Source organism: Echeneis naucrates, chromosome 5 (assembly GCF_900963305.1).
Source record: "Echeneis naucrates chromosome 5, fEcheNa1.1, whole genome shotgun sequence".
Taxonomy (NCBI): Eukaryota; Metazoa; Chordata; class Actinopteri; order Carangiformes; family Echeneidae; genus Echeneis; species Echeneis naucrates.
The window spans coordinates 26108807-26130751 of NC_042515.1; the positions used below are offsets into that span (position 1 = coordinate 26108807).

The 21945-nt window shown below is 43.2% G+C and overlaps 1 protein-coding gene and 1 long non-coding RNA gene across 4 annotated transcripts in view; one reads left to right on the plus strand and one right to left on the minus strand.

The window, feature by feature from the left end:
- Positions 1 to 20925, minus strand: part of iqsec1b (IQ motif and Sec7 domain ArfGEF 1b) — a 43698-nt gene extending 22773 nt beyond the window's left edge. For 2 of the 3 annotated variants that reach the window (XM_029501371.1, XM_029501369.1), the window contains exons 1-2: positions 20762 to 20925; positions 12208 to 12487 (exon numbers count right to left, since the gene is read on the minus strand). In XM_029501371.1, the coding sequence (XP_029357231.1) occupies positions 12208 to 12487; positions 20762 to 20826 (345 nt within the window). In that variant the 5' untranslated portion in view covers positions 20827 to 20925. Of the gene's footprint in view, positions 1 to 12207; positions 12488 to 17889; positions 17942 to 20761 lie in introns of those variants that run through there. The other variant, XM_029501370.1, reaches the window with a different exon arrangement.
- LOC115043159 (uncharacterized) lies at positions 9793 to 12269 on the plus strand. Its single transcript, XR_003840719.1, has 3 exons — positions 9793 to 10213; positions 10499 to 10591; positions 10756 to 12269. It is a non-coding gene; the product is annotated as an uncharacterized LOC115043159 (long non-coding RNA).
- Positions 20926 to 21945: the final 1020 nt, after the last annotated feature.

Here is a 21945-nt window from a genome sequence, read left to right on the forward strand (position 1 = left end):
TTTCACCTCCTCTGTCAACCCACACAACCAAACCCTTTGCTAACATCTCAACTCTTGGTGTAAAACCACCCCAGTTGTTACTGGCTCTGTGCAATTACCACAATGAATGTGGACCCTGACAGTGACACTCTTCGAAAGGCTTCAACTGGGACTACTTAACAGGATGACCACTGTCCTTCCCACACAGACATTTAGGAGGCCACAAGGCCAAATCAGCCTAATATTTAGGGCCCAAGCACTCAAAAGTGCCAAAGCCCGATTGCGAATTTAAATTTAAGTTTTTTGACCGATTTCCACAAGTTTCCACACATCGTACTACAACAAACTCCAATGTGTCTGTGCTGCCTTAAAATGTTAAGGATGTTAAAATGTATTCAAGTTAAATAAGTTAATAATAATAACAGGTAAAAGTTTAAAAAGTATATATATTCTTGGTTGTTAGAAACCGCGTCGGAGTGAGTGCTCTGTTTTTTGGTTCGGAAAAAACGCGTCAGTGTGATCGCTCTTCACCTTTATTTTCCAGCTACGTGTGTTTTTCTGTGTTCATGTGCAGTTTTACTTGAGTTAGCTAAGGAGCAAGCAGACAGCAGATTGTTGATGTGTTTTTTACGCTCTTGCCTGGGAAAAGAATTATTTGTAAGTATGACAGTGTATGAAGATTTCGTTTATGTTGTTAACGTACTCTGTTAACTTTAGCCTACAGTATTTAACAATTTGTTTTTATCTGTAATAATTTTCAGTTTTACGGTGAGGAAATAAAACTTCATTAAAGGAAGAAGAAATCGAAATCTCTTGTTTTATTGAAGGACTTCCTTTAGTTAGCTGACTGTCTAGTTGTGCACCAGCATACGCACTGCGAGGGCAGTACAGTAAAAAAATATATTACACGGCGGGCTCAAGCAGCAAAACACAATATTCAGCAAATATGAGTCTACGCTCAGGAAAACATTATCTTAAAGAAGATACCACCACACAGCAAGAAGCAACTGGTGAAGAACAGCAAACAAAGGTTGGAGATCAAGCCACCAAGAAGAAGGTGATTCTCCAAGCGCATGATGCTAAGTCACAGTCATCTAGAGCATCCACTAGATATTCATCAACGTCCTCTTCAGCCACAAAAGCCTATGCTAAGGCGAAAGCGGCACAGGCTCAGATAGCCTTCGCCGAAAGAGAGGCTGAAATGATGAAGCAGAAAGCTGAACTGGAAGCAAACCTGCTGAAGCAAAAGGCTAGCTTCGACGCTGATCTCCATCTCCTCCAGTGTCGAAGAGCTGCTGCTGCAGCTAAAGCTGAGGCTTCTGCCTTTGAGGAAGTCGAGGTTGAAGGCGGGGAGCGCAGCCAGCTTCCAGATATCGAAGAAGAACCCCTCAGTACAGTTCAACGTACTAGTGAGTACATCCAACAACACTCAGACATGTTCATGCAGGGACAGCCTTTGGAACCTGAAGTTGTGGAGACACGTGAGAGGAAAACAGATAAACAAGAAACACTTGACATTAAGCCTGGTGTTTTCCATGACATCGCAAGAAACACACAGCCATTGTACCAAGATATAAAAAAAAAAGAGCCATTATGGAACAAAGGGCCGAGTGACACTTACCCTCATGGTACTCAACACACAGCTAACCCAGAGAGAGAGTACTTACCTGAGCCTACAGGGGCACAAGACTTTGCAAGATATCTCATCAGGAGAGAAATGGTGAGTGCTGGTCTTCTGAAATTTGATGACAAACCAGAAAACTATTGGGCATGGAAAGCCTCCTTTCTAAGTTCCACAAAGGACTTGAATCTTTCAGCCAGGGAAGAGCTGGACTTGTTAACCAAATGGCTGGGAGCTGAATCGTCAGAACAGGCGAAGAGGATTCGTGCAGTTCACGTTCTCAATCCTGCTGCAGGCGCTGCGATGGTTTGGCAACGTCTCGAGGAGTGTTATGGGACTCCTGAGGTCATTGAAGACGCACTGTTTAAAAAGATTGAGAACTTCCCAAGGCTGACCAATAGAGACACTGTTAAACTGAGAGAGCTGAGTGACATTCTCATCGAACTGGAGTGTGCTAAGCAAGATGGTGCGCTTCCAGGGCTCACATATTTGGATACAGCTCGTGGGGTGAGGCAAATAGTGGAAAAGCTCCCTTATAACCTTCAAGAAAGATGGATCAGCTTTGGAAGCAAGTACAAAGAGGATTACAGAGTGGCCTTTCCTCCCTTCTCTATCTTCTTAAGGTTTGTCGAACAACAGGCAAAGATAAAAAATGATCCGAGCTTCATTATAACCCCCTTCAGCAGTCATGTCTCCTCCAGGACTGAAAGGCCTACAAAGTACAGCAGTAAAGGGTCTGTGGCTGTACAGAAAACTGACATCCCTGCAGAATCATCAGACATCCAGGCCAGTCCTGCTTCAAAGACAATGGAAGAACCTGATCGTCAGTGTCCAATTCATAAGAAGCCCCACCCATTGAAAAAATGCAAGCTCTTTCGAAACAAAACTCTAGAAGAACGCAAAACATATCTCAGGGAGAATCGTATCTGTTATAGATGTTGTGGATCTACTCAACACATGGCAAAAGATTGTAAAATGACTGTCAAGTGTCTTGAATGTAACAGTGACAAACACATTGCAGCTCTGCACCCAGGTCCTCCCCTTGTGACCACACAGAGTTCGGTGGATGACAGAGATGAAAGCGGGGAGCAAAATGAAAGCCCACCTTCGTCAGTCACCTCCAAGTGTACAGAGGTTTGTGGAAATGCAGACGGTTCACGGTCTTGCTCCAAAATCTGCTTGGTGAAAACATATCCTGAAGGGAAGAAAATGCGATCAAGATGTATGCAGTGCTGGACGAACAAAGTAATAAGTCCCTCGCCAAGACAGAGTTTTTCAGTCTTTTTGAAGTGAAAACTAGCTCGACCCCTTACACCCTGAAAACCTGTGCTGGGAAATTAGAGACTTCAGGTAGGAGAGCTGCTAATTTCATCATTGAGTCCATGGATGGGAAAGTGAAGCTTCCCTTACCCCCCTTAATAGAGTGTGACATGGTGCCAGATGACAGGACAGAAATCCCCTCCCCAGAGGTCGCACACCATCACCCCCACCTGCGACCAGTCGCCAGTAAAATTTCACCTGTGGACCAAGATGTACCAATCCTCCTGCTCTTAGGGAGAGACATCCTCAGAGTGCACAAGGTACGTGACCAAATCAACGGGCCCCACAACGCGCCTTATGCACAGCGGCTAGACCTAGGTTGGGTCATTGTGGGAGATGTGTGCTTGGGCACAGTTCATAAGCCTTCAGAGGTGAACGTTTACAAGACAAACATCATGAACAACGGCCGTGTATCCTTCCTTAGACCATGTCCTAACAGTATCCATGTGAAGGAAGACTACGGTGGTACAACACAACATCACAGCACAACCTTCCCTGCATGTGAGATAAACACAAGTCTCCATGTGAGTACAGACAACCTAGGGTGTTCTGTGTTTGACAGGTCCAAAGATGACAACAAATTAGCACTGTCTGTAGAGGATAAAGCCTTCCTAGCTATCATGGATGCAGAAGTCTACCAAAATGAGGAAAATAGCTGGGTGGCTCCTCTACCCTTCCGTGCTCAAAGACGACGCCTTTCAAGCAACAGGGAGCAAGCTTTGAAACGTCTCTGCTCACTTCGGAGAACCTTGGAGAAAAAGCCAGAAATGAGAGAGCATTATAGCAAGTTCATGCAGAAGATGTTGGACAATGATCAAGCTGAGCTTGCACTGCCTCTGGACAAAGGGAAAGAACACTGGTACTTACCAACCTTTGGTGTGTATCACCCTAAAAAACGCGACCAGATACGCGTTGTCTTTGATTCAAGCGCTGAATGTGATGGAACCTCACTCAATGATGTCCTCCTTAGTGGACCAGACTTGAACAATACTCTGCTGGGAGTTCTCCTGCGGTTTCGTAAAAAACCTGTAGCTCTTACAGCAGATGTAGAGCAAATGTTTTATTGCTTCGTCGTTCGAGAGGAGGACAGGGATTATCTCCGGTATCTCTGGTATGAAGATAATGACATCAGCAAGAATGTGGTCGAGTATAGGATGAAGGTCCATGTTTTTGGAAACAGCCCTTCACCTGCTGTAGCCATCTACTGCATGAGACGAGCAGCGCAAAAAGGTGAACAAGAACACGGTTCGGATGCAAGACAGTATGTTGAAAGGCAGTTTTACGTGGATGATGGACTCACCTCAGTTGCCACACCTGAAGAAGCTATAGATCTCCTCACACGAACCAAAGAGATGTTGGCAGAATCCAACCTGCGACTGCACAAGGTGGCATCGAACAGTAGCCAGGTCATGGAAGCACTTCCAGTAGAGGACCGTGCCAAGGATCTTAAGGATCTGGATCTCGAAATGGATCCCCTCCCTCTTCAGAGGAGTCTGGGCCTCTCCTGGAACTTAGAGACAGACAGCTTTACTTACGTGGTGTCCAGCGAAGAAAAGCCATACACACGAAGAGGTGTGTTGTCGACAGTCAATAGTTTGTACGACCCCTTGGGCTTTGTAGCTCCAATAACAATGCAAGGGAAAGCACTCGTCCGAGAGTTGTCATCTGATCAGAGTGAGTGGGATGCTCCTCTTCTCCCACAAAAGGAGGCAGAATGGAACTTATGGCGAGACTCTTTAAAGGCTCTTGAAGACTTGCATATTAAGAGGTGCTACATACCAGCTTCACTGTCTTCAACACAGACAAAGGAACTGTGCATCTTCTCAGATGCTTCCACAATAGCCATAGGAGCGGTGGCCTGCCTGAGAGCTGCAGACACTGAGGGACAATATCAGGTCGGATTTGTCATGGGGAAATCGAAGTTAGCTCCTCGTCCTGCCCACACTGTTCCACGCCTGGAGCTCTGCGCAGCTGTGCTGGCTGTTGAACTATACGAGCTGATCAGTGATGAGATGGACATCGAGATAGACACTGTAAAGTTCTTCACTGACAGCAAGATCGTTCTTGGCTACATTCATAACTCCACAAGAAGGTTTTACCTCTATGTTTCCAACCGGGTAACTCGGATCAGGAGATCTACGCACCCCAACCAGTGGTACTATGTGCCAACAGCTCTGAATCCAGCTGATCATGCAACCAGGTTTATGCCGGCATGCCAACTCCAACACAGCAGCTGGTTCTCAGGGCCAGCTTTTCTCTATCATGACAAGGCAGCGGAGACATCCGAATGTAGTATCTTCGCCCTCATTGAGCCTGAAGCTGATGATGAGATTCGTCCAGAGGCTACTACTCTAGCAACCAAGGCATCAGAGTCTCAGTTGGGCGCACAACACTTCGAGCGATGCTCAAGCTGGAGAACACTTTGTCACACCATAGCCAGACTCATTCACGTTGCAGCATCCTTCAAAAGAAAGTCAGACAAGGCTGAAAGGAAAGGATGGAAGTGTTTCGGAGATGAGTCCAGCGTGAGCGAGCTTCTACAAGCCAAAACTGTGATTATCCGCTCTGTGCAGCACAGTGTCTTTAAGAAGGAACTGAAATGTCTTGAAGGTGGACAGGCATTCCCCAAACAAAGCACACTCAAAAAGCTCAGTCCAATCGTGGATGAAGATGGTCTGCTCCGTGTTGGAGGCCGTCTTTCTTGTGCTGACCTGTCAAAAGAAGAAAAACACCCACTGATCATTCCACACATTCATCACATTGCCACACTACTTGTGAGACACTTTCATGAACAAGTAGCTCACCAAGGGCGACACATTACAGAGGGAGCTATAAGAGCAGCTGGATGGTGGATAATTGGGAGCAAGCGTCTGGTGTCAGCTGTCATTCACAAATGTGTTACCTGCCGCAGACTGCGAGGGAGGTTGGAGGACCAGAAGATGGCCGATCTACCTGCCGACCGACTTATTCCTGAGCCTCCGTTCACCACTGTTGGCCTCGACGTCTTTGGGCCGTGGTCCATCATGACACGCCGGACAAGAGGAGGATATGCAGACAGCAAACGCTGGGCTGTGCTGTTTACGTGCATGTCAACCAGAGCAGTGCATATCGAGCTGATTGAAACCATGTCAACAGACAGTTTTATCAACGCTCTCCGGAGGTTTTTCTCCATTCGTGGTCCAGCTAAACTTCTACGGTCTGACAGAGGGACTAATTTTGTAGGAGCATGTAAAGAACTGAACATAAATACAGACGACACAACAGTTAGGAAGTACCTCCAGGAGAAAGGCTGCTCCTGGGTTTTTAATCCCCCTCATGCTTCCCACATGGGTGGCTCCTGGGAAAGGCTCATTGGAGTTGCCAGACGCATCCTGGATGCAATGTTGCTTCAAACAGGACCAACACGTCTCACACATGAAGTCCTGAGCACTTTCATGGCAGAAGTCATGGCAATCATGAACGCAAGACCTCTTGTGACCATATCCACTGACCCAGATATGCCTATGGTGCTAGCCCCAGCGATGCTCATTACTCAGAAGATGAGTGCAGTTTCAGCCCCTTGTGGAAACTTTGGCACAGCTCAGTTGTATGGCAAGCAGTGGAAACAAGTCCAGTGTCTTGCTGACACATTTTGGAAAAGATGGAAGGGAGAATATCTGTCTACACTACAGAGCCGCAGAAAGTGGACAACAGACAAACCGAATGTCAAAGAAGGAGATGTTGTCTTGCTGAAAGACAGCCAGGCCCACAGGAATGAATGGCCAATGGGACTAATTGTCAAGGTTTTGCCAAGCAGTGACAACAAGGTCCGCAAAGTAGAGGTGCGGATTGTGAAGGACGGGACAGCCAGAGTGTTTTTGAGGCCAGTCTCAGAGGTCGTAGTCCTTCTTTCAGAGACTCAGTGAAAGAATTCTATATTGTCGTAAGAAGACATTTCCCTTTAAATGTGTTTATAACTGGAGTGATATAATGTGATTATATCAAGCGGGGAGTGTGCTGCCTTAAAATGTTAAGGATGCTAAAATGTATTCAAGTTAAATAAGTTAATAATAATAACAGGTAAAAGTTTAAAAAGTATATATATTCTTGGTTGTTAGAAACCGCGTCGGAGTGAGTGCTCTGTTTTTTGGTTCGGAAAAAACGCGTCAGTGTGATCGCTCTTCACCTTTATTTTCCAGCTACGTGTGTTTTTCTGTGTTCATGTGCAGTTTTACTTGAGTTAGCTAAGGAGCAAGCAGACAGCAGATTGTTGATGTGTTTTTTACGCTCTTGCCTGGGAAAAGAATTATTTGTAAGTATGACAGTGTATGAAGATTTCGTTTATGTTGTTAACGTACTCTGTTAACTTTAGCCTACAGTATTTAACAATTTGTTTTTATCTGTAATAATTTTCAGTTTTACGGTGAGGAAAGAAAACTTCATTAAAGGAAGAAGAAGTCGAAATCTCTTGTTTTATTGAAGGACTTCCTTTAGTTAGCTGACTGTCTAGTTGTGCACCAGCATACGCACTGCGAGGGCAGTACAGTGTCAGTAGTGACGCAGACTCAGACTCACCCCGCCCCCAGACACAGGATGTAAGCCTCATTATGCAAACATCGTCTGATTTCTATGAGATTTACAGGATGTGTTCTCCACATTGTACACTTCCACTTCCATATGGCATAAAACTGATGGGTGCTCTCTGGTACCAGACAGTGGACATTCACAAAATGTTTCAAGTTTTACTTTGTTGACTCCAACAAAGTAAAACTTGAAACATTTTGTTCAGATGTTGAGCTGCTGAGGTGTGAGTCCAGGGTACTAAGCATGCAACAAAAAAGAAAATTGAAATCTATAGGTAATGTAATACAATAATATATATAAAGATGTTAAAGTGTTGATAATTGATCATTGTATTTTCACAAATTATGTTTTGACCATTTTCTGTTACTATATTGTCATTCACCTTGCACTAGAGCTCTTCATTAGATTGCTGCAGTCTTCAGTTGTGTGTCAGTATGTTCTATCAATATTCACAGTTTGTTCTGACTACCTGCAAAATGGTCCTCCATAAAATAAAATTTAGTTTTTTGAGACAGAGAGATGGTGAACTGTTAAATAACTGACTTTCCATTTATTGGATGAGAGATTTTTACTGTTCGAGCTTACCACGTTTTTATTATCACCCAGGTGAATTTGGAATTGATCCAATGGTCAAGTGGGTTCATTTTGAATCAGGTCCAAAATATAAGGAGATCTGTACTTGACCGCACCGATGTGGTGCCTCTTGAAGATTTTGCTGGGCAATAAAAAGCTCTTAAAAACAGCTTTAAAATATGCTTAGTGAAAAATGGGTCCGATTTTTTGAGTTCATACAACCTCACCCATTTGAACTGAAAATGGCCCGTAGTCACATCTAACAAAAGCTATTAATTTAATCCTGAACATTGAAAAGGCCATGCAGTGAAGGGTTAAAGTTACTGCTCATGTGATAACAAAGACAAAGTCTTTACAATACAGCCATGACCAACACGTGTGACTTCTAAGACCATTGTGTTTTTGCTCACAAATGCCAACATGCTCCATCTGTTTTTATTAAACTAAGCTCTATCGCTACACACTTAATCCAGCAATAACTGATTTTCGCTTAAATGCATAGTTGCTACATATGTAATGCATTGCTTATTGATAGAACGCAATATGGTTCTAACAACTAAGTTTTAAACATAAATTAGTCTCTTCAGCAGGTTTATTGTGAATTAGTTGAATAGTCAGAAAGTATTTCTTTGAAGTGGAGTGTGGTTTTATATCTGTGAAGCTGTTTGGCCTCTCATCCAAGAGTCTTCATCAGTTTGTGCCCTTCTGGCCAGACTAAACTAGTCTGACAGCTGGTGAAGAAATTCAGGTATTTAGGCTCTTTACAGTTATTATCAGAGCTAATGTCAGCAGCCCATTAGTTGGCCAGTGTTTGGAAATCACAGTCGTTGGAGGTGTTGGTTTCGACTTCATTAGTGCTCCATTCAGTCCTCATGAGAGTCGTTGGAGCCGTTAGTAAACGTCTTGTTTTGGAGGCTAAGCTTTTGAGTCTCCTGGGTAGAGTTGAAAGGACGACATTGGAAGTGGGAGAGTGGTGGTGTTGCAAACCTCCTCTGGTGAGGAATGATTTTTCCAGTTTTACATAGATTTTTTCCCCTCAACCTTCTTTCAAATCATCTATCTTCCCTGTTCAAAATATGTGTATTTGCTCTCTTGGAAGGAGTGTGACTTCTGCTTTAGGGGAGTCTAGTCCTGAGAACTTCTGTGTTGGGCCATTTGTTTATGCAGTGTGTAATTGCAGCAGTTTTTGAATTTATTTTGAAATACATGCTTTTATTTTGAAGGATGAAAACGGGAATTGGTAGCTGTTAGTGTTAGCAAACTTCACAAAAGACTGAAGAGCACATGTAGCTGTGGTAATTTGCTAGTTTAGTTTTTTTTTTTTATTATTACTTTAAACCTTGTGATATTCGCTGCTGCTGTGTCCATGGAGAGATGAAAGGTGATATTTCGACTGCCGTTGGTTGAGAAGCAGGCTAAAGTGGTCAGTATTATTTATCGTTATTTGTTACTATGCTAAGCAATGGTGTTTGTATTATGTTTACAATGATCAATGTTTCATTTTGTCTGTCTCGCTTGCTCGCTCGCTCAAACCCCGCTAGCTTGTGGGTTTAATTTTAGCGGTAACACATCACATGACCGAGACGTCTTGACATGCGTCAAGAGTGAGTCATAGACTGATGTAACGGAGAGAATCTGGTCATTTTTCAAAATAAAACATAGTTCAGCTTCAGATAGTAAATAGAACATAAATAATGTAAATTATTTATTCTTTCTGTGTGGCCCGGTTCAAAAGACTGGCCAGGGGGGTGGGGACCGCTGCTATAGACTAAAACATGGGAACAGAACCATTTCCATGTTTACACCAGGAATGTCTATGTACATTCAAATCACTTAATGCACCAAGAATACACTTATCCCGCCTTCACAACAGCAACCAGCTGTAGATGTACCAGTAAAGTTTTGTCTGTCATGTGGGTTTGCTGAGTCTTGTACTGAAACTGACTACTTTAGTCACCTGCATAATGCACACTTAAATGTCTTTCATTTGATCATGGGCCTAGACATTATGTTTTCAGTTGTGTTACGAGTTCATCCGAGTGGTGGGGAAAAATTTCAAAGAAAACTTCCTTGAGGCACTTGACTGTTCCTCCCCAAACTTGATGGACCTATTCAGGAAGAAGACAGTATTTAAGTGACCTTTTTCGTCAGACAAAGGTAGGCTGACTTATCTACCTAAGATGACTGCCTCTCTATTATTCCCCCCTTTCTTGTCATCTCATTACTTTTCAGTGCTCTCCTGTTTCCATTTCCTCCTCTTTTCTCCTATTCTTTATACTTTGCTCTTCTCTTGTTTTTATCTCTCGTCTTCTGTCCTTCTATCCACTCCTCTACATTTTATGTCCAGGAAGTTTGTGATAAAGTAATTAAATTGTGACGATTTTCTGGAATCTTTAACCATATACAGTATGAGTGTACATAGTTATGCCCACTATCTTCCAGACCACTGAGCCAACAGACATCTGGTGCCATTGTCTTTGGGGACTGCCAGTCGTCTTGGGGGATGACTCCTCTGCGTTCTTCAAAACCTGCTTGGTAAGTAACTGAATTTAAGCACACAGGTTTTCAAACTGCTCTTGTAATGCACGGATCAAATTATGGCAATTTAAAACTGGTGTTGTCCTTTCTTAGTTTCTGTGGTCAATACAGCATTATTGAAATTACAATGTTCTCTCTTTGTCTGTTTCTTTTTCTGTTAGGATGCAACTGACAAGGACTTGTACAGTGAAACTCCAGTGAGAATTCTCTGCATTGACGAACATCCTCAACTCAACCCATCGAGAGTGAGCATCGTCTTGGAAGGGAGTGTAGTAATGGAGGAGCTGGCCAACCTGCCACAGGCTTTCTATGTCCTTTTTGGACTGATTTATGCCTTGCACTTGGATTGCTACAAGTGCATGAAAAGCACCTTCCACTTTATTCAACAGGTCATGCTAAACCTGGGCAGAGGTGAGCTGAAACCCAAAATTCAATCTTTGAAGAATCAACTATCTGCTTAAAACAGGGAGCTGAATACTTATACCACTGCTCTGGATCTAAGTGCTTGGTTATTGGTAATGTTGCACTTTGAAAATACTATATTTACTGTTGGCACTAAACATATTTTATTTTACTCTTCGGATAGTGGAGTAATTGGGCAAATTAATTTTTAAGATAAATCAACTTGGAGGTTAGTGTATTCAGCTTAAAGTTATAAGTGGAATAAATATGTAAAGCAATTGATATTACTATTGATTTTAAGTTGAACAAACTTGGCATTAAGTGTATTGAACTCAAAATAACAATTCCATCGACTAATTTTTTCAAGTTAGTCACTTTGGCATGAACCAGTTTTGAATGTGGTGCTGGGTTTGAAGTGTTCCAGGATGTGGTGTTTGTTAAAAATTTCTCTGAGTTTCTCAGAGACCCCAGAAGCAGACAGCTCTTTTCCCTTGTTCTGATGATACCCATTTTGTGTTCCATAGGGTGTGAGTCAAAAAGTATTTAGTTTCCTGTAAACCCCAATGTAATAATCTGTCTGAGCACCACCTCTTCAATATTGTTGTTGCATTTTGCTTGGCTGTGATTAGCTATCACTGTTGAAAAAGATTCAGTGTGTGCTGTTTTAAAGATTAATGTAGTTTATGCTTGTCTGTGTGTGAGATAGAGATGAATGATTCTTAAAATTTTTAGCGAAATCATGATTTCAAACTGTTTGGTGAGCAAATCACAAAACGCAGTGATGTAGAAAAAACGTGTGCAACAAGTCAGACCCAGAGTAAGCATGTATTCTCTCCCTTAGTAAGCAAGGGTGTGAGCTCTGCCATCAGAAGTGACCGAGGGGACAGTATCTAACCATTTTTATTGAAGTCTGTAAATCCCAATCCTGATGGGCCAAGAACATTATTCTTAATCAATTTTGAGTGGGGTTATAAATTAATTAAATGTAAAGTTAATATTTTCTAAGTTTAAGTTGATAAAATTAACTAAGATCACAGGTGAACTAAAAATGTAATGTTTTTGCCCAACAACTAAAGCAATAAGATAAAATAAACTAAAACACTTGGCAGTGTTGAAGGGAAATGGAATAAAATGATCAGTCATTAAATGGTAATTTGTGACTATTTGGAATAAGATTGTCCCTGTGTGAGTGTTTGTCCCAGCCATCATACCTGCTTGTCTTGGAGGTCTGATGAGAGCTCATAGCTCTCTGACAGTGAGCGGGAGCGCTTGATTGCTGCCTCCTCTGCTTGTCTGCGAAGGATGGACTGGGAGCGCTGGAGTTTAGGCTGGTGGGGCTGTAGTTGACCAGCTAGCAGGATGTGTCCATAGGGCAGGGTTTCCCAGTGGTCAGAGTCAAGCCTGCCACTGTGGGTTACTGGGACACAGCCATAGCCACTGCTGGAGTCCACAGAGGCACCCACCTCACTGCCTGGAGGATCAGCTTCCACACTGCAACACACACAGCCGCACATCGGGTTAGCTTGCAGAGTCATTTTCCACATTGCTTTGTGTTTCAGAAGAAGCACGTGACAGGTGGAGAAGTTGAACTTTGATTCTGTTGGCAGGGTTTAAATTCAAGTGAGAGAATTTATAGAGGGAGCCTGAGTGCTGCCACTTGTCTTCACACAGAGACACAAAATCACTCATATAACTGAAAAACTGTCTTAATTAGAAGCCAAGAGCTTCTACCAAAGACCCAGAACAAAGACACTGAAATCACTGTGACTGAATCATTTGCTCACTCTCTTACTCAGGAAAACAAGGCAACACGATTTCAAGTGTGATTAAAGCATGTAGAGCAATGGCTTTGAAAATGTGTTGTTTATGTTGAATATTAAAGGTCAATAAAGACCTTTGTGTACTCAAAGAAGCACAAACCTAGACAATTGACTGGATAAACCCTGGTGGTGTTGAGAATCCTGTCCCAGACAAGAAAGCACCAGCTAAATTTCAACCTCAGATATGCTGAATTCCTCCACATCTTTCACTGTGATTAGATGAATCAAAGGAAGTAAAGGAAGAAACCTCATCTGGTTGAATTTGTAAATCTAAACAGCCTAAACATTGGATTTGTGACTGTGGATAAAAAAAAATTTGGGTTTTCCCAAACCAGAAACCCTGGATGACCAGCCAGGTCCATAATCTCCTCAGGGCCCGCGATGCTGCCTTCAGGTCTGGTGACATAGCACTACATAATGTGGCATGTGCTGACCTGAAAAAAGGAATTAAAAAGGCTAAGGTGCACAACAAGAGGAATATAGCCACCCCCTTCTCCAGCAATAATTCACGGTAGGTGTGGCAAGGTCTACAGAAACCACTAATTACAGAGGCTGTAATGCAACAACAAGGAGCATAACTGCTGTTTGCTTGCTTTGAGTTGCTGCAGCAAGACTCAACCACTCCAATCCTGCCTCCACCAACAACCCTCCACTCACTGTAAAGGAGCATGAAATGAGGAGGGTCCTTCTGCCAGTAAACCCCAGGAAGGTTGCTGTCCCAAATGGAATTTCCAGCAAGGTGCTTAGTGCCCACCAGCTCTAGTCCATCTTCTACAGCAGGGGTTAGCTTGTCAGCAAGCTCTGCTGAGGTTTGATAATGAGCCACTCATTTAAATCAGGTGTGTTGGAGCAGGAAACATCTAAAACATGCAGGGCAGTGCCCTCCAAGACGGAGTTGGTGACCACTGTTCTACAGATATTTAAATTTCTCCCTGGCCCAAGCAGTCACCCCCCCACCCGCCTGATAATAGCCACAATCATCTCAGTGCCAAAGAAATCACCCACAGTCAGCCTATTTGATTACGGGCCTGTTGCCCTCACACTAGGAATCATTAAGTGCTTTGAGAGGCTGGTTCTTTGGCACATTAAAGGCTGCCTTCCCCCAAAACTTGACCTTCACCAGTTTGCTTATCAAGTGAATAGACTTACAGAAAATGATGGCACCATAGCTCTCCACTCTGTGCTGAGCAACCTGGAAAAACAGGAGGTGGCTTGCTAGGACTATACAATCAATACAATTATCCCGGATATTCTGATCACTGAGCTGAATTGCTATGGCCTCCTCTCTCACATGTGCCTGGACTGCCACTGCACTGGACTGCAGTCCAGCCCACAAAGATCACCATCATCATCAAGTTTACGGATAACACTAAGGTGGTTGGTCTAATCTCAGAGGGGGACGAGTCAGCCTACAGAGAGGACGTGCAGAGGTCAACAGCCCAGTGTTCAGTGAATATTCTGGCACGGCACATCACAAAAACAAAAGGGATCATCCTGGACTTCAGGAAGCACAAAACAGAACCTGCCTCTCTTCACTTCAATGTTGAACTTGTAGAGAGGGACCACACCTTCAGGTTTCTTGGTGTCCTCATCTTTGCTGACTCCTCATGGACAGAAAACATCACAGCTGTCACCAAAAAGGACAGAATCCAAACCCTTGTAGGGCAGTTTGGCGTGAGGGCAAGGAAGATGGTGAGTAGACAGACTCGGCAAACACTAAGTTCCCAAATTTGGTGCCAATTTATTAAACATTGGTAAACACGTGCAAATTAGGCAAAATATAAACAAAAATATTTACAAAAAAATTAACAAAAACTCCCAAGAAAATAACTATAAACTTAAATTAATTACAAAAAATCTAACTTACAGCACATGTTCACCACAGCATGGCCTACCTTCTCTAACCTCTGAACTCTACTGATCTTTTATACAGCCCTCAATTAGCCCCTTCCAGGCCATACCAAACAACAAGGGTTACCTCTCTCCATACCCCTAATACTGTATGAAAAAACAACATAATTACCCTCAAATTGCCTGTTACACTACATCCTAAATTCTAAAACAAAAGACAAACCCTTCTACATGGTTCAGCCCTGATGATGTCAGCCATGACATCACTCCTATAAAACTGAGGAAGTGCTGGGGTACCCCCTCCCAAACACTCCTGCACACTGGGCCTGAACACAAGGAGCAAACAAAAAGGTGAGCACAGAAAAATAATTTCACAACTTTCAGTCTACAACCAATAACGATAACTCAACTAATGACTATATGTCATGCTTGGTCAGTCCATGCCACCTGGGTCCGGTCTGCCAGGACCTCCTGCTTCCAACGCTACCCATTTGGCATCACACCCAACCCCATTGGTCTTCCCTGCAGATGGTGGATCCACGGAGGTTGAGGTGCGGTGGGGGGGTTTATCCATGTGGGTTCTTCGGGCTTGAGTGGCAGACCCGACCACCCGACCAGGCGCTTGTGTACTGGCACCATATCTGGGCCTGGGTCTAGACGGGGGCCCCGGGCTTCACAAGGTCTGTTCCCTCTTCTGTTGTTCATGGGGTCTTTGTGGATCGAATGCATTTGTCTATTGAGACAACATCCTCATCTTTTCCAGTTTCCTCAAGGATCACAGCCACCATGTTCAGACTTTCCTGCAGCTTGGAGAATTCCCTTTTTGCAAAGAGGAGAAAAGTAAGAGTTCCACGCCCAGTTGATGTCCTTCCTGGGTTACATCATGGCCCAGGGTTGCTTGGAAATGGATCCTGCTAAGGTCAGGGTAGTGATGACTTGTAAACAGTTGCACCTGGGCGCCATCTTTTACAGACGCTTCATCCGGAATTGTAGCTGCTGCTCTCACCATCTTGACATCCTCCAAGACATCCTTTTGGCGGTCCCAGTCTGCTAGTTGCGCCTTCCAGATATATCCAGGGAATGCTTCAGCTCTGTGCCCAACCTCCAAGTCACTGACTTGGAGCGGCAGATGTTGGAGTGGGGGCTATCTTGTCCCAGCAAACAGCCAGTGACCAGAAGCTACATCCATGTGGCTTTTTCTCTCAGTGCCTCTCACTATCTGAGAGAAATTATGAAATTGGCAACTGGGAACTTCTGGCTGTGAAGCTTTCCCCAGAGGAGTGGTGCCAGTGGCTGGAGGAACCAAAACAGCCCTTCCTAGTGTGGACCGACAAGAGCGAAAAGACGTAACTATCGACAAGCACGGTGGGCCCTCTTCTTCACCAGATTCAACTTCACCCTCTCCTACAGACCTGGCTACCACAGTGTCAAACCTGACGCCCTTTCCTGTCAGTTCCAGAAGAAGGCTAAAGATACCAGTGCGTCGGACACATCCTCCATTCTCCATGTGTGTTGGCATCTCTGACCTGGGAGATAAAGGAGAGGGTAAACGCCAGTGCATGCCCTATTTGTTGCGGTTGGAATATTCCCACAACACCCTCACCAGCTCCGCCACTGCTCTAGCTCCATTCCAGTGTGCCACCTCTCTTCCCAGCCTTGGAAGGGGATGCTTCCTGCCCCTCAGTTGCTGCAGTCAGAGCTGGACTCGAGCAAGGGCCTCCCTCCTCAAGGCAGCTGACCGATACTGTAGCCAATCATTCTCACTCCCAAGTTCCAGAGTACCAGGTAGGCCAAAGGGTCTGGCTCTCCACCCGCGACCTTCCTTTGCAAGTAGAATTCATGAAAACTGGCTCCCAAGTTTGTCAGCCCCTTCTTCATTCAGAAGGTCATCAATCCTGTGGCATGAGCCACCTAGCTCTCTCATACCTGCATGTAGAAATGTGATTCAAACTTAAAAACAGAGGTAAACATCTGCTCTTTACAAAACATTGAATTGTTTTAACACAACAAGGAAACTATTCAAACTATGAGCACTCAAGGTACGAGTGGAAATCACTTTCTTCAAAGCCAGAGTATAGAATGTCAGTTGGTAGAATAGGAGAAGCAGTAAAAAATAACCTTAAATTCTATTTTTAACTTGAGCTCATGGCCAAAACCATGAAAAGGAGACAAATTATTTTTTGTCAGAATGTAGACAAAGGTGTTGGTATTCATAAAATGTGACTTTGACAGGCAGGGTCAGCATAAAATTTAAACCATAAAAATGGATCAAAGCCACCCCTCTTTCGAGCCACACTGCTTTCTCATACTTTGTCACAGAAACGTGGCTTAAGGTTTGAACGGATAACAAGACTTTGAACTCTGATGGTGTAAACAGGCTTTTTGATAGCTGCTATGGTTATTATACAATCACAGTTAATTTTTTATGAAAATTTCCACCCTTCTCAGATTTTATAATGGTGTCACAGGGTTTGGTTTGTGGGTCTGCTCCTTCCCCCTCCCTCCTGTGAGTGGTGAGTGCACCTCTTGATTGCCTTGATTAGCTGCACCAGTCCACTGAATAGCAGCAATGGTGATTGGTGCTGGTGAGGGCTGGCATTAGTCTCCTTTTTATATATTTATATATAAAAGCGTAAACTAACAACATGATGTTATAAACACACCATATTCATGGCAACATTCCCTACAGACTGTTTTACCTTGTTCAAAAGAGTTTGTCATTAGACAGCCTCCTGTTTATGGAGGACCAAAAGGGACAGAATGAAATATTTAAATAAATCTTTAAATTACTTAAATGTGTCATTAATTAATTAAAATACCAGTTCATTTAAAGTAAAAATATATATAATTATTTCATAATTTATTTAATTATTTCATGTTTCTGTTGCTGTGCTTCATTAATTAATTTTATCTGTCAAACTCACCCAAAGTCAGTGGGCGGGGCTAATGCGAATTGACTCTAATCGATTGGTGAAACCTGGAAGTCTTTGCAAACATTGTGGCTATGCAGGATGTGTTTCAACTTTATCTGGAGTTGTTGAAAGACATTTTAGACCTTGCAGAGTATGTGGAAGCGGGACCTGCTGACCTAGAGCATGTAGTGTGTAAAGCAGAGGAATTTGTGTTGCCGTTATTTCTGCACATGCTGACCAAGATATTGACCGCAAGTTTAGAGGAAGTAGATAACCAGGGACCGGGATATTTGGTACTATGTTAACATACCGGCTGCAGTTCTGGAGCACCGACTTACTCTCACTCATCTTCTTCCGCTTTATCCGTATCCGGGTCGCAGGGCTGCTGGAGCCAATCCCACCTCACATTGGGCGAGGGACAGGGTACACCCTGGACAGGTCGCCAGTCCATCGCAGGGCCAACACACAAAGACAAACAGAGACAAACAACCACTCACACTCGCATTCACACCTACGGTCAATTTAACATCACCAGTTAACCTATACATGCATGTCTTTGGACGGTGGGAGGAAACCGTAGTACCCGGAGGAAACCCACACAGCCACAGGGTGAACATGCAAACTCCACACAGCGCTAACCACCACTACACCACCGTGCTGCATGGAGCACTCACTTCTTTCTGGTAAACCAGCTTGTTCGGAGTGTCAATGAAGACTATCAGGAGGTGCATGCAATAAGTGGTCTGAGGTATTTAGTTTTCAGTTTATGAATTAGTGGTCTTGTCCGGATATTACACCTATCAGAAAGAAAAAAGAAGAAGCTGTTGACTGCTGCTGTCTCTCGCCTCCTAGATAGTGATGTGTTGTCCATGAACAATTCGTTCATTTTGAGCTAATCTTTTCTATGACTTGGGAGTAACTAGTCATCTCAGTGTGTGGCTTCCAGACTTCACCACCGCTGCTCGCAACCAGCTGACAGATAGCCCAGCCCAGCTGGTTCAGGGGCTGCACCGGAGCACGCAGGGGCACTGTCCAGAGACCTAAAAAGAAGGTCAACGCCACACCCCACACTGCGGGCGACCTTATGCAGAGGGACTAGCTCCTGGACCGCCGGGCTGCAGGGAAACACCAACCCAGCCCAAGGTCTCCACAATCCCCAATCCCACAGGGTGCCACTGCGCAAGGGGAGGCAGAGCCCGTGCCCCCACATCACCTCACACAGGCAAGACCCAAAGCAGCCCCAGGAGGCAGCAACACCCAAGTCAGCCAGAATCCATTTTTTACCTATAACCACTACAATATGCAACATTTAATCAATAAATCCTTGTTTTATTTCTTTATGTTAATCAATGTTTCTCAGTCCAGTTAGTGGGCGGAGCAGAGAGGACCTGCTGCCTATTAGCGTTTTCCTCACTGTCAATATTAATGACATCTTTAACATTTCTCAACACATTGAGAATAGCTCAATGTGATAGCTTTGATAGCTCAACAATATGATCGTTATGGCCATCAGTTTTAATGATTTCTTCTCCGATTCTGAGAAATCAATAGTGGTTTTGGACGTTAGCAGAAGGCTGCATTAGCTTACCCATGGCCCTCAGCGACAGTCGCCCTAGTGAAGATGCCAGCCAAAGCCATAACATATTATATTCAATAGGCATTATTGTCACACATCTATCCCAAATATATGGGCTAGTAAGGCCCTACTAAACATACCAGTAGGTCCAGCAGACAGTTATCACTCATTTATTTCATTTGGACAACATTGGTGGTCCCCAGTGAAATTTCTGGAAACCAGAATATTATGGAAACACTGGAAATAAGGATGCCCCATGGCACTCAAAATATCCCTGGAATTTTCTAGTTTGCATTTGTTTTTATGTGTTGCTTTTATTATTTTTATCTATCATTACTTGGTTTCAATGTATTTATAGCTGTTCTGTTCAGTTATATTTAAAGTTCAGTTGCGGTTGTTTCATAAAAGCTTATGTTTTCAGAACAATTAATGTGTTCATTAATTGTGATTACAATATCAGCAATAATAATAATAATAATAATAATAATAATAATAATAATAATAATAATAATAATAATAATAATAACAATATTAATAAAAACTATTGTGATTATTATGTTTGCCATAATTGCCCAGTCCTACTTTGCGGTAAACCGATGTTCACAAAACTTCCACTTCCATAATTGCAACCAAGCTTTGTTTTGAGTAAGACCATCCCTGTCTGGTAAACAACTTCTATCACCCTTGGTTCATTTTATCAGTCACAAAATTCCTGCAGAGCCACAGAGCAGATCTTACAACCGTTTTCATGAGATTGAACTCCCAGAAACAAGTTAACTTCACTTCACATACATCTGATGGAGTGCCCTTTGAAACTTTAACCGCTCCTTGCTATTTGGGGGCAACCAAAAAACAAATGTGGTTTTAAAAGTTAACAGAATTATATCAGCAAATGGTGTTGATGCTTCTGGAGATGATGTCCTCCCTGTGCTGCTGAGTCATTCCTCCAGTGAAGCTACTCCCCAGTGTCACTCTGTGGGATGAACTAATTGCTCTGAGCTGCCAGTCAGTCACGCAAATAAATAGTCACATACATGCACAAACACTTACATACACATGCACACACTTACATAGTTTTCTTTACTGTGTTGTGAAAACATGTTATTCAAAATGTTTTCATGTGTCTAACTCTTACAGTCTGCTTAAGATAATTGTATATAAATAAGGGTGCTGGATGAAGAAATAAAATATAAGTAAGTTGCATTCACTTGGCACATTATGAGAAAATCAATTCCTGACTCATCATTGAAGCACCACCCTTTGCTACATCATTAATGCAGCACACCTTATTTACACACTGTGTTACTGATGAATGTCATCTGCTCTGTGCTCCGGTAAAAATTTGCTGCAATAAAGTTAATGTATACCATAAGGAGAAAAGGCAGTTTTCTTGGACATCAGTAAATGCTTTCTCAATTGATCTCAGTTCAGTCTAGCAGCAATGCCTGAAGAAAGGAGTGAATATAAGTGAAAAGTACAATCTGCTTTACAAGACTTATCCAGAGCCAAATCAGTCAACAAGTGCATGTCAAGCAACTACTACTAAAGTACTGACTTCTGCACACAGCACTTATTGAAACACACACACACACAAAGTTGAACTTACCAACTGAATGATTTCAGGTCAAGTAAGGAATGACTCCTATCAGAGGTGCACTGCAGACACCACATGTTAGCCTCTGAGCCCCTACACCATAGCCATCATCACCCTGATCTTTGTTACGCCAACCCTGGGCACTGAATGTGGCTTTCATTGTCTGGCTGCACAGTTTGGGACACCTCTATCACTCTGTTGTTCTTTCATTCTACCAAGGAGGGGCATTTTTAGGAAGAGGGAGGGAGTTCCTGCATAGGAAACTGGGTTGTATAGCAGTGGGACCACTGCTGTCCCACAGATCAAGAAGGTTTGAAACAGGAAGGGACATCAAGTAAGAAGTAAAAATGGGAGAGAGAAAGAGAGAGAGAGAGCTCTGATGAGTTTATAAATAGTAAGAGGTGAAGCCTGGGGAAACCATATACTATTTTAACTCAGGTGAAAGCAGAGTTGTGGTCACAGTAATGTGAGCCTTAAATCCACATAATTGTCCTCAGATGTCAGTCCTCAGCCTCCTAGGGCACAATTTACACTTTACAACTGGGGAAATATTTGACTCCTCTCTTCCCATCTCTGTGCTGATGCTGCCCCCCCAACCCACCCACAATTACCCTGCCTCAGTCCAGAAAGACAAATGATGAGGGGGCTATCCATTCCTGCATTATTACATCATTAGCCAAACAGTGGGCGTGTATTTAGTAGAAAGAAGATGTTTTTGGCCAAGGCAACCATGCAGTATAAAGTCTGATAACATACCCTAATAGGTTTAGTTGGAAGAGAGTAATCATGACTGCATGGCCCTAAAACTGCCTGACTCTGCTCTGTAGCCTTAAGTAGGTCTTAGGCATTTACAGTGCAAGGCTCAAGAAAAGAAATTCTTAATGGCCTTATGCAATGTGGAAAATAATCCCAATTACAGTATATAATAAGTGAGAGTGAAGAGGTAGCTGGAGCCGAATGCCTCTTTAATGAAGCTTTACAGATCTTAATAAACTAAGAAAATGTCTCCCATATGGAGAGAATTCATGGTGAGTGAAGAAAGAAAACATTTTAAAAATATATATAAAGTGCTCACTAATCCTCATTTCTGGGAGTGCAGCTCTGTAGTTCAAGAAGTCCTTGAAAAATTTAACTGCTCCAAATTCTCAAATAAAATCGGAGTAGACCCCATTTAAACATTAAATGATCGCCAACAT